The 15711-nt window shown below is 42.8% G+C and overlaps 1 protein-coding gene across 1 annotated transcript in view; it reads right to left on the bottom strand.

The window, feature by feature from the left end:
* Positions 1 to 15711, bottom strand: part of LOC121478324 (guanine nucleotide-binding protein subunit alpha-14) — a 183222-nt gene that overhangs the window by 6552 nt on the left and 160959 nt on the right. Inside the window, exon 3 of the mRNA XM_041733290.1 lies at positions 988 to 1142. Coding sequence (XP_041589224.1) covers positions 988 to 1142 — 155 coding nt within the window. The remainder of the gene's footprint in view (positions 1 to 987; positions 1143 to 15711) is intronic.

The raw sequence follows: 15711 nt of genomic DNA, 5'->3' as shown, positions 1-15711 counted from the left end.
AAACCCACTTAGCTTGGCACTAGCAGCAAAGGGAGGCCATTGAAACTGTAGGTGAGAGCGCAGGTTTCCCTCCTGCCCACTGCCGTGTTCGGAGGGTTGGGGTGACCCACGTACCCACACCAGCTCCGAGGGCAACCCCCAAAGGGAAGGGGGTGGGATTCTGGGGCCCACAGAGGATGCGAGAGGACGCGGGGCAAAGGGGGAAGAGCCGAGCTGCAGAAGCAGGGAGAATCGCCTGTTCAAGAAGGGGCACGACCCATCCGTTTGTCCAGTGACCTAGCGGACGGACGCACTGCCTCCAGAAATTCTTAAAGCAACGAAATTCTGTGACCTCCGTGTGCACGCAGGCCCATCTATTTCATTTTACCTTAGGGAGCAATGATTTGAGGCTAGAGCTTTATGAATCAAAAAGACAGGGTGTAGGCCTTCCCGGGGCGTGGACAAGCAAAGGAAGGGCTCGCGGCCTGGGCGGCCTCCCCGCGCCGCGCCTGCAGAACCCGTGTTGCCCACGAGAGGGCAGCACCGGATCGGCCACCGCCGCGGCCTCCGGCACGGAGGGTCTCGAGTCTGAGGTCAGGTGGGAGCGCAGCAGCTGATCCCGCAGGCGCTGAGCGGGAAACCAAAGGCAGAGGGGAGAGGAGGAGGAGGAGGAGGAGGAGGAAGGCCGGAGCCAGGGAGCCAGGGGCAGCGGTAGTCCGATTTTAAGTCAGAAGATTTCAGCGCCCCAAATGAGATGAGGCCCCTTAAAGGAACCCCACATTTGATGGAGCTTCTCATTGAATCTCATTGAAAAGGATAGAGGCGCGGAGAAGGGCCAAGGACAGAGATGTGGGGCGGCCCTGGTGCTCAGGACGCGGCGAGGCACCCAGGAGCCCGAGGGCGACGCCGCCCAGACACCCAGCGCCCAGCGCCCCGTTTTAGGGGCAGCCGGTTGGTCCCGGCGAGGAGCATCTTGCGGGCGGCTCCCGGGGCGGGCCGCGTACTCACTACTTGGCGGAGTCCGACAGCTGGTACTCCCTCCTCCTGTCGTAGCACTCCTGCATCCCCGGGTCCCGCCACAGCTGCTTGATGGCCTCCACCTGCTCCCCGGAGAGGGCCACGACCTTGTCCACCTCCACCTCTCTGATGAGCTGCGCATTTTCCTACGCGAAAGGAAGGAGAGAGAGCCTTTCATTGGGCGAAGGAGAGGGAGCCCCGTGGGTGACCCGGGGACACCCCCCCACCCCCACGGCCTGTGGACTAGGGGGAATCTCCGTCCACTCGCCCGCCCGCCTCGCAGCTGCAGCCCCCGCCGGTGCAGGGGACGCGGCCGCCTCACCCAGACCTGTCCCATCCGCACCCAGGGCCCGTTCCACCAGCACCCAACACCCAAATGTGAACAGAGAAGCCCAAGAGCAATGGAGCATCAGTGTCATTTGAAGGTCAGCATAGCGGCAGAGCAACGTGGAAATAACCATTTTCCTTGTCCTGGCGCGTGCGCCCCCCCACCAGGGTGGGGGGCGGGGGTCCCCTCGGCGCAGGGGGAACTGCGAGCCTTGTCCCCCCCGGAACAGACCGACACTAGCATCGCCAACCAGGTGTGTCGGTCGGCTTGCTTTCTCCTCTCTTCTTTTTTTAGAAATAACTTAGTAGAGTTTATTCCTTATTACATCAGTTTTAGTTCACAGCAAAACTAAGAAAGTACAGAGAGTTCCCATTCAGTCTGCTAAGTTATCGTCATACATCACTGATGAAGCTCCTTTGCAGGGCACCCGGGGGAGCATCTCAGTAGCTGAGCATCTGCCTTCGGCTCAGGTCAGGATCCCGGGGTCCTGAAATCAAGTCCTGCGTGGGGCTCCCAGCTCAGCAGGGAGTCTGCTTTTCCCTCTCCTGCTCCCCTGCTTGTGCTCATTCTCTCTCTCTCTCTCTCAAATAAATAAATAAATAAAATCATTTAAAAAAAGATTTTATTTATTTACTTATTCATGAGACACATAGAGAAGCAGAGACACAGGCGGAGGGAGAAGCAGGCTCCCTGTGGGGAGCCTGATGTGGGACTTGATCCTGGGACTCCAGGATCACCCATGCATCCCTGAAATTAATAAAATCTCAAAAAAAAAAAAAAAAAGATGTGGAAAGCCACTCCCATTTCAACCCCCAATGCCAATGATTGTCATAATATTATATTTATTATTACTCCCATTAAATAACTATTGCTCTAATACTACTGCTCCATTATTACAGCACTTAAGATTATTACTGTAATTATTACTATTATATCAGTTATCATTTATTGCCCACTTCCTGTGTGCCAAGAGGTGTATACACATTATCTCATTTAATCGATGTCAGGTTAGCATGGGGCCAGAAATCTTGCCAAACCCAAGGTAATGAAAATAGTATGATTGCCTTACATCCTCAGCATGTCTGTGTGTTGGCCACAGAGATCCCACATCCCATCCCTTGGCTGCAAGTTGCACAGACAAGAGAATCCTGCTGAGACAGAGACAGGAATTCGGCCCTCCTCTGCTCCCCCACCTTGCCACATCTCAGGGCAATGACATCACACAGAGCTGGCTATTTGCTAGCAGCTGTGAGTTGGCAAAGCATCTGTTTGGCAGCTGTGATCTGCACATGTGTATATGGTACTCCCTGAAAAGTTGGTCATATCTTGCATTATTCATCCTCATTAACAATCCAACAGGAAGCTGGAGAAAAGGGAGATCGTAGAGATTTACTCCACTCTGGGGCTAAAAAGGAGGGTTGTGATGAAGTCCATATGGCTTTGCACCACTACCCATCAAGAGTGGATATAAACTCTTCCCCTGGACTGTGGGATCATTGGCAGGGAGAGGATCCCAGTTGTAGAATCTCCAACAGCTCTTGGCATAATGGGTTAGTGGGAAGTACCCTGGATGGGGAATAAGGACCCTGAGTTCTCCTAGTGCCTTTGGGATGTCTAAGGACCCCAAGGGGTATGGAGGGACTCTGACTTGCAGTAGACCTCAGTCTCCTTAGAAACCCAACAATTAGGATCTGAGTTTGGAACCAACTGAATTCAAGGAGCCTAGACGTATTCCACATTTAGAGTTCTCCCAGCTAGGTCTCACCTACCTCACCTAGGTTCTTTTTATTTTGAAATAATTTAAGACTCACAAAAATGTGGGGGAAATGGTACAAGAGTTCCTCTGTGCCTTTCAGGATGGCCCAAATGTTGACAGTTTATGACCATGCCTTATCATCCATCCCATCCTGCCAAATGTGTGCCAGGCACACATGTACACAAAGACCTTCTGCCTAAAGTATTTGAGAAGAAGTTGCAGACACAATGCCTCTTTACCACTCAAGACTTTGGTGTGATTTCCTAAAAATGGGACAGTGGACCATAACATCATAGGATAATGACCAAAATCCAGAAACTAACACAGACACAATAATGTAATCGCTTCTTGAAACCTTATCCCAAGTGTGTCCATTGTCCCCTTAATGTCTCTCCTCTGCCCCATCTAGGGTCACATAATGCATTGACATAATGCATTGCCTCTCTGTGATCTCTCTCTGGAAACGTTCTGTGGTCAGGAGTCATTTTGTCACCCAAATCCAGAACGGCCTGACAGAAATATGCAGAGGGCTGGTAGGGCAAGTGGCACAGCTGAGGCCCCAAAGATCATTCCAGGAAAAAATATTATGATGGGCAGGGAGGAGTGAGGAAGAGAGTGACCTGTCTTTAAATAAATGTAACTGGTATACGGAATGACTTCTGTACACTGTGAATGACGTCTGTGTGTTACAGAAAGTGGGGTTTTGTGCCTATTTCCCTGTGGCTTGGCTAAATACTTTCATGCACAGAAGGACCATGGGCAGTTGGATGAGCATGTTCGAAGCTCCTGGAGAGCGCACAGCGTCAGAACAGAGGCTCCTTCTGGATGTGGAAACAAATGTCGTGTTGTGTGAGACTGGCTCCTTGAGCTGACAGTCTAAAATGGTGATGGCAGGAGGACCCCAAATTCAAGTCCTGCAGGCCACTCTAAACCTACACCTATTTATAGAGCAACTACTCCTGATGAAAAACCAAGCGCTGGGGCACCTGGGTGACTTAGTCAATGAAGCATCCAACTATTGATCTCAGCTCAGGTATTGATCTCGGGGTCGTGAGCTCAAGCCCCACGTTGGGCTCCACACTGGGCTCCATGCTGGGTGTCAAACCTACTTAGAACAAAACAAAATAAAGAAACAAAAAATTGACAGCTGACTGGATGGCTTCTGCACAACAAAGGCTAGCAAGGCCATGTAGAGAACAGCAAGAGAGACAGAGACACATTAATGAGGGGAAACCCACCCGACGCTGCCAACTGCAGTGGGGAGAGGTAGTACTGGGGGACCAGGAGCAATTATCTGCCCTGGAGCACAGAAAAAAACTGTAGTTTGAAAGAACAACTAGTTATAAAAGATCCAGCCTCCACAAAACAGCAGGAGAACTGTTGGAACTCTCTCTAGGTGGGAGGGGTGGTGACCACAGGTGATATTTGCCCTCCACTTTCATATCCAGACAGGAGCAGAGTCCAGATGGCATGGCCACCCTGCTACTCAGGGAGCCCCAGGCCACTAGCCCACCCCAGCCCTAGCTGCTCCCACCAAGGCAGCTCCAGCATGGTGCCCACCAGGGCACCTCGGGTCAGCACCCCCCACAGCTCCGGCCATCGCATCAAGGTGACCCAGGCATGAAGCACACTAGAACACACCCGACCTGCTCCACCTTGGCCCCAGGTGGCTTCCTAGGCCACCCCCGTCCCAGAGCACTCTTGGACCTCCTGGCTCATGTCTGCTTTGTCTCCAATTCCCCCACCAATGCAGCCCCTGTGCTAAGCACCCTGAGACACTCTGTCCCCCGTGCCTGCCTCCATTCCAGCTGCCCCACCAAGGCACCCTGTGACTGGAGCAGCCTGAGACTCCTGGCCCCCATCCTGCCTTTGTTTCAGCCACCCTTCAGGGTGCTGTGTACACACAGAGCCCCAGAACACCCCAGCAAGTTGCCATCCTCAGCCCAGTTATCTCACCAGGGTGCCCACTCCTCTGAGCACTCCAGGCCAGCCTGGCTTCCACCCATTTCAGCTACTGCTGTCCTCCCTAGGTGCCCTCTGTGTGGACAGCCCTGGGATAGCTCTGGCCATCTTACCATGGCACTCCAGTAAGGAGGGCCCCAGAACCCCAAGCACACACCAGACACAGCTCCCACGAGCCAGCCCGAGTCCCAAGGCACACACAGTCTACATAAGGCATGACCATACACAAGACCATTCCTGCAAGTTCAGAAGTAGCTGTTCTGCCTAATTCAGAGAAACAAACACAGAAAATCAACCAACACGGGGAAGCAGAGGAATATGTGCCAGATGAAAGAACAAGACAAAAGCACAGGAAAAGAACTACATAAAACAGAAATAAACAAAATGCCTGATGAAGAATTTAAACTAATGATCATAAAGATGCCTGCTGGACTAGAGAGAAGAGTGGAAGATTTCAGTAAGAGCTTCAACAAAGAGAAAATATAAAGAACCAAAGAGAAAATATAAAGAACCAATTGAAGTTGAAGAACACAATCACAAATAAAAAATACACTTGAGGGAATCAACAACAGATTAGCAGATACAGAAGAACGGCTCAGCAATCAGGAAGACAGAGTCATGGAAAGCACCTAAACTGAAGAGCACAAAGAAAAAAGAATTTTAAAATGAAGATAGTTTAAGGGATCACTTAGAAAACATTGAGTGAAAAACATTTGTATTATACAGGTCTGAGAAGGAGAAAAGAGACAAAAAGGGGGAGAAAACATACTGAAGAAATAATAGATAACTTCCTCAACCTGGGGAAGGAAACAGATACCCAGTTTCAGAAAGCACAGAGTTTTCAATGAAATGAACCCAAGGAGGCCCATAATATATAATTTAAGTATCAAAAGTTAAAGAGAAAGAATTTTAAAAGCATCAAGAGAAAAGCAAAAAGGGGAAACCCCCTAAAACTATTAGCTGATTTTTTTTTTAGCAGAAACTTTGCAGTGCAGAAGTGGCATATATATTCAAAGAGTTGAAAGGAAAAAAACCCTACAGTCAAGAATACTCTATCCATAAGATTATCATTTAGAATTAAAAGGAGACATAAATAATTTCCCAGACAAAAGTTAAAGGAGTTAATCACCACTAAGCTAGCCTTACAACAAATGTTAAAGGGGCTTCTTTAAGTGGTAAAGGCCAAAAGAAGAAGAAAATTATGAATTAAAAGATGTAAAGTATGACAACATATACATAAAACATGGAGGAGTAAGTAAAAAGGGTCTTTTACAGTGTGTTTGAACTTATACATCAACTTAATACAGACTGCTATATACTTAGGCTACTATATATGAACTTCATGGTAATCACAAACCCAAAACTTATGATACACAAAAAATAAAGAGAAAGAAATCCAAACATGACACCATAGAAAGTCATCAATCATAAGACAGCAAGAAGAGAAGAAAGGAACAGAGACCCACAAATCAACCAGAAAAGTTAACACAATGGCAATAAGTACATACCTATCAATAATTAATTTAAATATAAACGGTATAAATGCTTCAATCAAAAGACACAGCAGAGTGAAATAGATCTTAAAAAATATGACCTATCTATATTCTGCCTACAAGAGACTCCAGACCTAAAGACACATATAAACTGAAAATGAAAGGATGGGAAAAGATATTCCCTGAAAATAAAAGTGGAATGAAAAACCTGAGGTAGTAATACTTATATCAGACAAAATAGATTTTATTTTTTTAAGATTTATTTATTTTAAAGATAGAACACACGCATAAGCAAGGGGGAGGGGCAGATGGAGAGGGAGATTCTCAAGCAGACTCTGCTCTGAGTACGGAGCCTGATGCAAGGCTTGATCCCACAGCCATGAGATCATGACCTGAGCCAGAATCAAGAGTTGGCCACCCAAAAGAGCCATCCAAGTGCCCCTGGACAAAATAGTTTTTAAAACAAACACTGTTTTGTTTTAGTAAGAGACCAGGGCACTGCATAATGATAAAAGCATCAATCCAAAAAGGAGATAAAAAAATTATAAATATATATGCACTTAATATTGGAGTGCCTAAATATATAAAGCAAATATTAACAGACATAAAGGAAGAATAGGACAGTAATACAATAATAGATGACTTTAATGCCCCACTTACATCAAAGGAGAGATCATCCAAGCAGGAAATCAATAAGGAAACAATTTCTTTCAATGATACACCAGACCAGATGGACTTAACAGATATACACAAAATATTCCATCCAAAACAACAAAAAAACACGTTCTTTTCAAGTGAGCATGAATAATTCTCTAGGAGGGATCACAAGTTAGGCCACAAAACAAGTCTCATTAAATTTATGAGTAAATGCATATCATGCATATTTTCTAACCACAACAGTATGAAATTAGAAATCAACCAAGGAAAAAAAGGAAAAAAAAAAACACAAAACGCATGGAGGCTAAACAATATGCTACTAAATAGCTAATGGGTCAATGAAGAGAAATCAAAGAGGAAATCAAAAAATGCATAGAGACAGTTGAAAATGAAAACACAACAGTCCAAAATCTCTGGGACATCTACCTCAAGAAACCAAGAAACAGCTCAAATAAACAACCTAACTTTACACCTAAAGGAACTAGGAAAAGAATAAGAAATAAAAAGTTTAGTAAACAGAAGAAAATAGTAAAGATCAAAGCAGAAATCAATGAAATAGAGACTAAAAAAATATAATAGAAAAGATCAGTGAAACCAAGAGTTGGTTCTTTGAAGATAAACACAATTGATAAACATTTAGCTAGCTGCAGGGAAAAAAGAGAACATGAATAAAATCAGAACACAACCAACACCATAGATATACAAAGGATTATAAGAGAATACTATGACAAATTACATGCCAACAAATTGGACAACCTAGGAGAAACGGATAAATTCCTTGAAACATACAATCTTCCAAAACTGAATCAGGAAGAAATAAAAAATCTGAACAGATCAATTACCTGTAATGAAATTGAACCAGTAATCAAAAAACTCCCAACAAACAAAACTTCAGGACCAGATGGATTCACAGGGAAACTCTACCAAACATTTAAAGATAATACCCATTCTCCTCTAGCTATTCTAAAAAATAGAAGAAGTTTTCAAATACATTATACAAAGCCAGCATTACTCTGATACCAAAACCAGTGAAAGATCTTACAAAACAAAACAAAACAAAACAAAACAAAAAAACTTACAGGTCAATATCCTTGATGAACAGTTTCAAAAACCCTCAGCAAAATAGCAAATCACATTCAACAATACATTAAATGGATCGTTTGCCAGAATCAAGTGGATTTATCTTGGGGATGCAAAGATGATTCATATTCAAAAATCAATCATTAACAAAATGAGGGATAAAAATAATAAGATCACCTCATTAGAGGCAAAAAACGCATTTGATAAAAGTCAATATCTGTTCATGATAAAAATTCTCAATTACGTAAGTTTAGAAGGAACATACCTCAACATAATAAAGGCCACATATGAAAAACCCACAGCTAACAATATACTCAATGGTGAAAAACTGAGAGTGTTTCTCTAAGATTAGAAACAAAACAAGGATGTCCACTTTCACCACTTTCATTGAACATACTACTGGAAATTCTAGCCATAGAAATCAGGCAAGAAAAAGAAAAGGTATCCAAAATGGCAAGAAAGAAGCACAACTATTTGCAGAGGACATGATACTGTATATAGAAAGCCCTAAAGACTCCATCAAAAACTATTAGAATAAATACATTCAGTAAAGTGGCAAGATGCAAACTTAATACACAGAAATTGGTTGTGTTTCTATATGCTAACAACAAGGTCGTAGAAAGAGAAATTGAGGGAAAAAATGCCATTTATAATTATGCCAAAAAGAATAAAATGCCTAGGAATAAACTTAACCAAGGCAGTGAGAGACCTATATTCTGAAAACTCTAAAACAATGATAAGATAAATTGAGGATGACACAAATAAAAAAGATATTCCATGATCATGAATTTAAAGATATTGTTAAAATGTCCATACTACGCAAAGCAACCTATGCATTTAATGCCATTCCTCTGAAAATACAAACAGCATTTTTTTTCCCACAGATTTGTATTGAATTACAAAAGACCCAGAATACACAAAGCAATCTTGAAAAAGAACAAAGCTGGTCTCACAATCTCAGATTTTGAGATATACTACAAACCTGGGATAATCAAAACAGTATGTATGGTATTGACCCACAAATAGACACATAGATCAATGAAACACAATAGAAAGCCCAGAAATAAACCCCTGCTAATAGGGTCAATTAATCTATGACCAAAAAAGGCAGGAATATGCAATGGGAAAATATAGTCCCTTCAATACGTGGGGTTGGAAAAACTGGACTACTACATGAAAAAATATGAATCTGGACCCCTTTCTTACACTCTACATAAATTTAAAATGGATTAAAAACCTAAATGTGACACCTGAAACCATAAACATCATAGAAGAAATCACAGGTGCAATCTCTTTGACAATGGCCTTAGCAACATTTTTCTAGACATGTCTCTTCAGGCAAGAGAAACAGAAGTAAAATTAATCTATTGGGACTACACCAAAATAACAAGCTTTGGCATAAGGAAGGAACCCATTGATAAAACAAAAGGGCAATCCACTGAATGAGAGAAGATATTTGCAAATGATATATCCAATAGGAGGTTAGCATCCAAAATAGATAAAGAACTTATATAACTCAATACCAAAAAACAAGTAATCTGACTAAAAAATGAGAATACCTGATTTTTTTTTTTCAAAAAAGATATACAAATGGCCAGCAGACACACGAAAAGATGCTCAACATCACTAATCACCAGGAAAATGCAAATCAAACCACAATGAAGTATCACTTTACACCCATTAGAATGGCTAGACTCAAAAAGACAAATAACAAGTGTTGTTGAGGATGTAGAGGAAAGAGAAAGAATCTTGTGCATTGTTGGTGGGGATGCAAACTGGTGCAGTCACTATAAAAATAGTATGGAGGTTCCCCATAATTTTATTTTATTTTATTACTTTTTTAAAGATTTTATTTACTTATTCATGAGAGTCACAGAGAGAGAGGGGCAGAGACAGGCAGAGGGAGAAGCAGGCTCCATTCAGGGAGCCCGATGTGGGATTCAATCCTGGGTCTCCAGGATCGCGCCCTGGACTGCAGGCGGCGCTAAACCGCTGAGCCACCCGGGCTGCCCTCCCCATAATTTTAAAAATAAAAATACCACATGATCTAGTAATTCTACTAGAATGTAATTACCCAAGAAAATAAAAACACTAATTCAAAAAGATAAATGCACTCCGATGTTAACTGTAGTTATTTACAATAGCTAAGATATGGAAGCAACCTAAGCGTCCATCGATAGAAGAATGGATAAAGTAGATGTGATCTACATATACAATGGAGTGTTATTCAGCCATAAAAAGGATGAGATCTTGTCATTTGCAACCAACCATATGGATGGACCTAAAGGGTATCATGCTAAGTAAGTCAAACAGAAAAAGACAAATACTGTATGATCTTACTTATGGGTGGAATCTAAAGAAACAAAACAAACAAAAAGCAGAAACAGATTTGTAAATACAGGGAACAAACTGATGGTTACCTGAAAAGAGGGGCTGGAGGAACGAGCAAAATGGGTCAAGGGGAATGAGAGATAAAGGCGTCCAGTTAAGGAATGAATAAGTCATGAGAATGAAAGGCGCAGCACAAGGCATGTGGTCAATGGTATTGTAACAGTGGTGTATGGTGACAGGTAGTTGCCACATTTGGCAGAACATAACATGCAGACTTGACAAATCACTACACTGTGCACCTGCAACCAATGTAACATTGTGTGTCGACTATAATCCAATAATAAAATAAAAACCATGACTTCATCTCATGAAAAGAGGAGAAGAAAAGTCAGAAGAGAATCAGGTTTAGGGAAGTGTTACAACTTGTGTAGGGGACATGCTGAGTTTAAAGTGGCCAACATTTAAGTGGAGATGTCCAGGCAGCAGGTGAATAAAATGGCTTTGTAGTTTGTAGGAGGGTCCTAGGTTAGAGTAGCATATTGAGCTGAAATTGCCTAACACATTTGTTTCATTAAAAAAAAAAAAAAAAAAAAAAGAGGGACACCTGGGTGGCTCAGTGGTTGAGCGCCTGCCTTCAGCCCAGGGCATGATCCCGCAGTCCCAGAATCGAGTCCCACGTCGGGCTCCCTGCATGGAGCCTGCCTCTCTCTCTGTGTCTTTCATGACTAAATAAATAAAATCTTAAAAAAAAAAAAAAGAAAAATCTCAAAAGAGTATTATAGGAGCTATTCAGCAGATGAAGAAACATGACCAGTTTCCTAAACACGTGAGCTCCTATTTGGCATTTCTTCTTTTTCTTTCTCAAACAAAACCACCATTTTCACTGCTCTGAAAGAGGAATACAGAAAACAGATGTCCTACATGTGTGTTTCACTCAGAAATTCCCAGGGTGACCATGAAAGAAGCTGCTCATGAAGAGGCGCCTTGCTACTTTCACGCATGGATCCATGGCTGCCTGGGTGACAGTCCCTGTGGAGCCCAGCAAGCCCCTCTGGCTGGAATTCAGGGCCCAGCGGGCACCCTTGTCCTCTGCCAGATTCTTACTGGGAGAGCTCCTTACACCATTAACCTCCCAGGGCTGCGAGGCCCAGAGCTTTCTCTGTAAGACTGACTTTCTTACTAACTATGGCAGATTCTTCTGGGAGCCAGAGTTCTTTTGTCAGATATTCAAGCGTTTTCGTTAAGATGTATACTAATATATTCTGTACAATAAAAATCTAGTAATAGTTCAAGCGTCTACTGTCATACGTGGCTCCTGTGAACTTTACAAACTTTGTGAAAACAAGATTAATATAAAATGTATGATTAAAAGGAAAGTTCCCTGTAACATAGTATTGCTGACTTTTGTACAGTCACCACTAGTTTTGGCATCTACGTCAAAATCCAGAGTCACACCTACATATTAAACAAAATATTAAACAAAAACTATGAAGTAAAATTTAAATGCTCCATTATGATCAGTTTTTAAAGCGTCTCAAACATTGTATTATAAAGAGAATGCCAGTCAATTATGCTAGAGACAGAATTTTTTCTTTTTTTAAAGAATGAATTTATTCATTTATTCATGAGAGACATGGAGAGAGAGGCAGAGACAGAGGCAGAGGGAGAAGCAGGCTCTCTGAGGAGAGCCTGATGCGAGACTCGATCCCAGGGCCCTGGGATCATGACCTGAGCCAAAGGCAGACACTCAACCACTGAGCCACCCAGGTACCCCAAGACAGAATTTTTTCTATAGAAAAATAAATTAGAAAAAAGAAAAGAAAAGAAAGGAAAGGAAAGGAAAGGAAAGGAAAGGAAAGAAAGGAAAGGAAAGAAAGGAAAGGAAAGAAAGAAAGAAAGAAAGAAAGAAAGAAAGAAAGAAAGAAAGAAAGAAAGAAAGAAAGAAAGAAAGAAAAAAAGAAATGAGAAACTTCTATTTCTGGTAAAGGACAACTAGGAAATTTGGATCAAGTCTTCCACTATGGACAGCTAGAAATGATAAAGTATTTTCGAAAATACACCTGGAGGGATCCCTGGGTGGCGCAGCGGTTTAGCGCCTGCCTTTGGCCCAGGGCGCGATCCTGGAGACCCGAGATCGAATCCCACGTCGGGCTCCCGGTGCATGGAGCCTGCTTCTCCCTCTGCCTATGTCTCTGCCTCTCTCTCTCTCTCTCTCTCTGTGACTATCATAAAAAAAAAAAAATACACCTGGAAATATCATAAAACTAATGAAATAGTAAATAATTCCTGGGCAGAATACAGATAGGGAAGAATGGCATCTAAACAGCTGACCCAGCATTTGAGAAGCCTTTCTGGCGGGGGCTTCTGCTTATTCTGGAAGGGGTAGTTCCAAGGTGGATCAGCTCCTTTTTCAAGGTCACGGGACTAGGGATTGAAATTCAAAGGTTAGCAAGAGCCAAAGGCCCTCAGAAGCCTTCTGGTTCTGAGTTGGGACCCCAAAGGGTAGCCGTTAGGGGGTTGCAAATCAGCATGGACTCATCACAATCAGAATGGAATATCCCCAGACACCTGGCAGAAGAAATAGAAATTCCTTTTTGGAGTCGAGAAGATAGTATCTTCCTTACCCTCAAATTATTTTTTCACATGTGTCCAGCACACGGACAAAAATAACCAAGCATAGAGGTTCCAGAGGTAGAGGTTAGGGATTTATCAGTTGCATATAACAGCCAGTGCTCATCACATCACGTGTCCTCCTCAATGCCCGTCACCCAGTTCTCCTGTCCTGCCACCCACCTCCCCTCCAGGGAACCTCAGTTTGTTTCAGTGTCTAATTGAGAGATAGGAATATTTTAAATGAGAAAAAGGGTTAGAAAGAAATAACAAGGGCAGCCCGGGTGGCTCAGCAGTTTAGCGCCGCCTTCAGTCCAGGGCCTGAACCTGGAGACCGGGGATCAAGTCCCACATCGGGCTCCCTGCATGGAGCTTGCTTCTCCCTCTGCCTGTGTCTCTACCTCTCTCTCTCTCTCTGTCCTCATGAATAAATAAATTTTAAAAACCTTTTTATTTTATTTTTTTATTTTATTTTTTTTTTATTTTTATTTTTTTTAATTTTTATTTATTTTTGATAGTCACAGAGAGAGAGAGAGGCAGAGACATAGGCAGAGGGAGAAGCAGGCTCCATGCACCGGGAGCCCGACGTGGGATTCGTTCCCGGGTCTCCAGGATCGCGCCCTGGGCCAAAGGCAGGCGCTAAACCGCTGCGCCACCCAGGGATCCCTAAAAACCTTTTTAAAAAATCTTAAAAAAAAGAAAGAATGAACAATTTTAAAGTTCTATGTTATTAATAACATAGGCTCAAACTAGATAGGGCAAAATTTCTTAGACCTAAATGGCAAAGGAGACAAATCTTACAGGAAATTTTTTAAGTTTTTTTCATTTTGATTCCAGTATAGTTAACATAGTTATATTAGCTTCAGGTATACAATGTAGTAATTCAACAATTCTATACATTACTCAGTGCTTGTCATGACAAATGCCCTCCTTAATCCCCATCACCTATGTCACCCCTCCCCCCTCCCCTCTGATGACCCTTAGTTTGTTCTCTCTAATTACGAGTCTATTTCTTAGTTTGCATTTGTCTTTTTCCTTTGCTTCTTTGCTTTGTTTCTTAAATTCCACATATGAGGGAAATCATGTGATTTTTTTCTCTGACTTATTTCACTTGGCATTATACACTTTAGCTCCATCTACATTGTTGCAAATGGTAAGACTTCACTCTTGTTATGGCTGAGCAATATTCCATGGTATATTCCATGGTGTAAGTGTACCACATCTTATTTACCCATTCATCTATCAGATAGATACAGGGGTATCAATAGTCATAATCTGGCTACTGCAAATAATGCTGCAGTCAACTGTAGTGTGTCCATATTCCTTGGGTAAGTACCCAGTAGTGCAATTACTGGACCAAATAGTAATTCTACTTTTAATTTTTTAAGGAACTTCCTCACTGTTTTTCCATAGTGGCTGCACCAGTTTGCATTCCCACCAACAGTGCATGAGGGTTCCTTTTTCTCCACATCCTTGCCAATGCTTGTTTCTTATCTTACAGGAAATTTTAACATAACTCAGTCAGTAACTGATAACATTGAAAAAAAATCAGTAAAGATATAGTCAATTCAAACATAATGGTCAGTAAATTTGACCTCAGGGACACATGTTGAGTCCTATATTCAATGAAACTGTAGAACATATGCTTCTTTCAAGACACCTGGAATATTTTCAAAATGACTCTTATTAAGATTTCACATAAAAATTGGGCTGTCCAGCTTTTTTGATCCAATTCCAGCTACTTTGGCAACTCTTGGCTCCTGCAGGCACATATTTTCCATTGGCCACTGTTGCCATCAGGACACCCCACTCACTGTGCAGGCACTTGACTAATTCACCCCGTGGTCTAAACCTACCCAGAGAACCCAGAGTTCTCCTTGTAGAGAATAAATCTTCCACCACACTCAGAATGGAAATTAAGCTTTCCTAACTCAATTCAAAATTCAAAAGAAGTCTTTATTTCTACTCCAATATTTGTCTTCCTCTTTCTCCTCATCTTTTTTTTCCAACAAAAATAAGTAACAGAATTCACTGGCCACAAAGTGTTAGCACAAAAGGCCAAGTTACTTTATCTTTTCCTGTCAGTCAAAACTTGAGTGAGTTTCACTAAAAAGGCTCTTTGCAAAGGCTCCTGCGATAAATTACTTTGGCACAAACATCTGTAGGTACAATGAGTGTTAATGATGCAGTTGAGAGATGCAATCTGTGGCCTTGTGCTGTGTCAACTTGGCTCAGCTGTAACGATATTTCCCAGCACTCCCTTCTTTGTACGATTCTGGGTTAGGTTTGGCCACAAGAGGAATCTGAAAGAGCTTTGGGAACCGGAGGTGAAACACAGCCATTCTGCTCTCAAGGTCAGAGCTCTGCTTCAATCCGCGCTGTGACTGCTCCTCTGCTCAACTTCAGTGGTGTGGGCAGCAGCTGGGCCCTTGGCACCCCAGCTCCAGCTTGGAGCTTCTCCTACGGCTTCTCCAAATCCTGGGGCAGCTTCTCCATAG

The sequence above is a fragment of the Vulpes lagopus genome, chromosome 2, assembly GCF_018345385.1.
Source record: "Vulpes lagopus strain Blue_001 chromosome 2, ASM1834538v1, whole genome shotgun sequence".
Classification (NCBI taxonomy): Eukaryota; Metazoa; Chordata; class Mammalia; order Carnivora; family Canidae; genus Vulpes; species Vulpes lagopus.
Note: the sequence above shows the minus strand (reverse complement) of the source record. Positions and strands in the feature narration are given on the sequence as shown.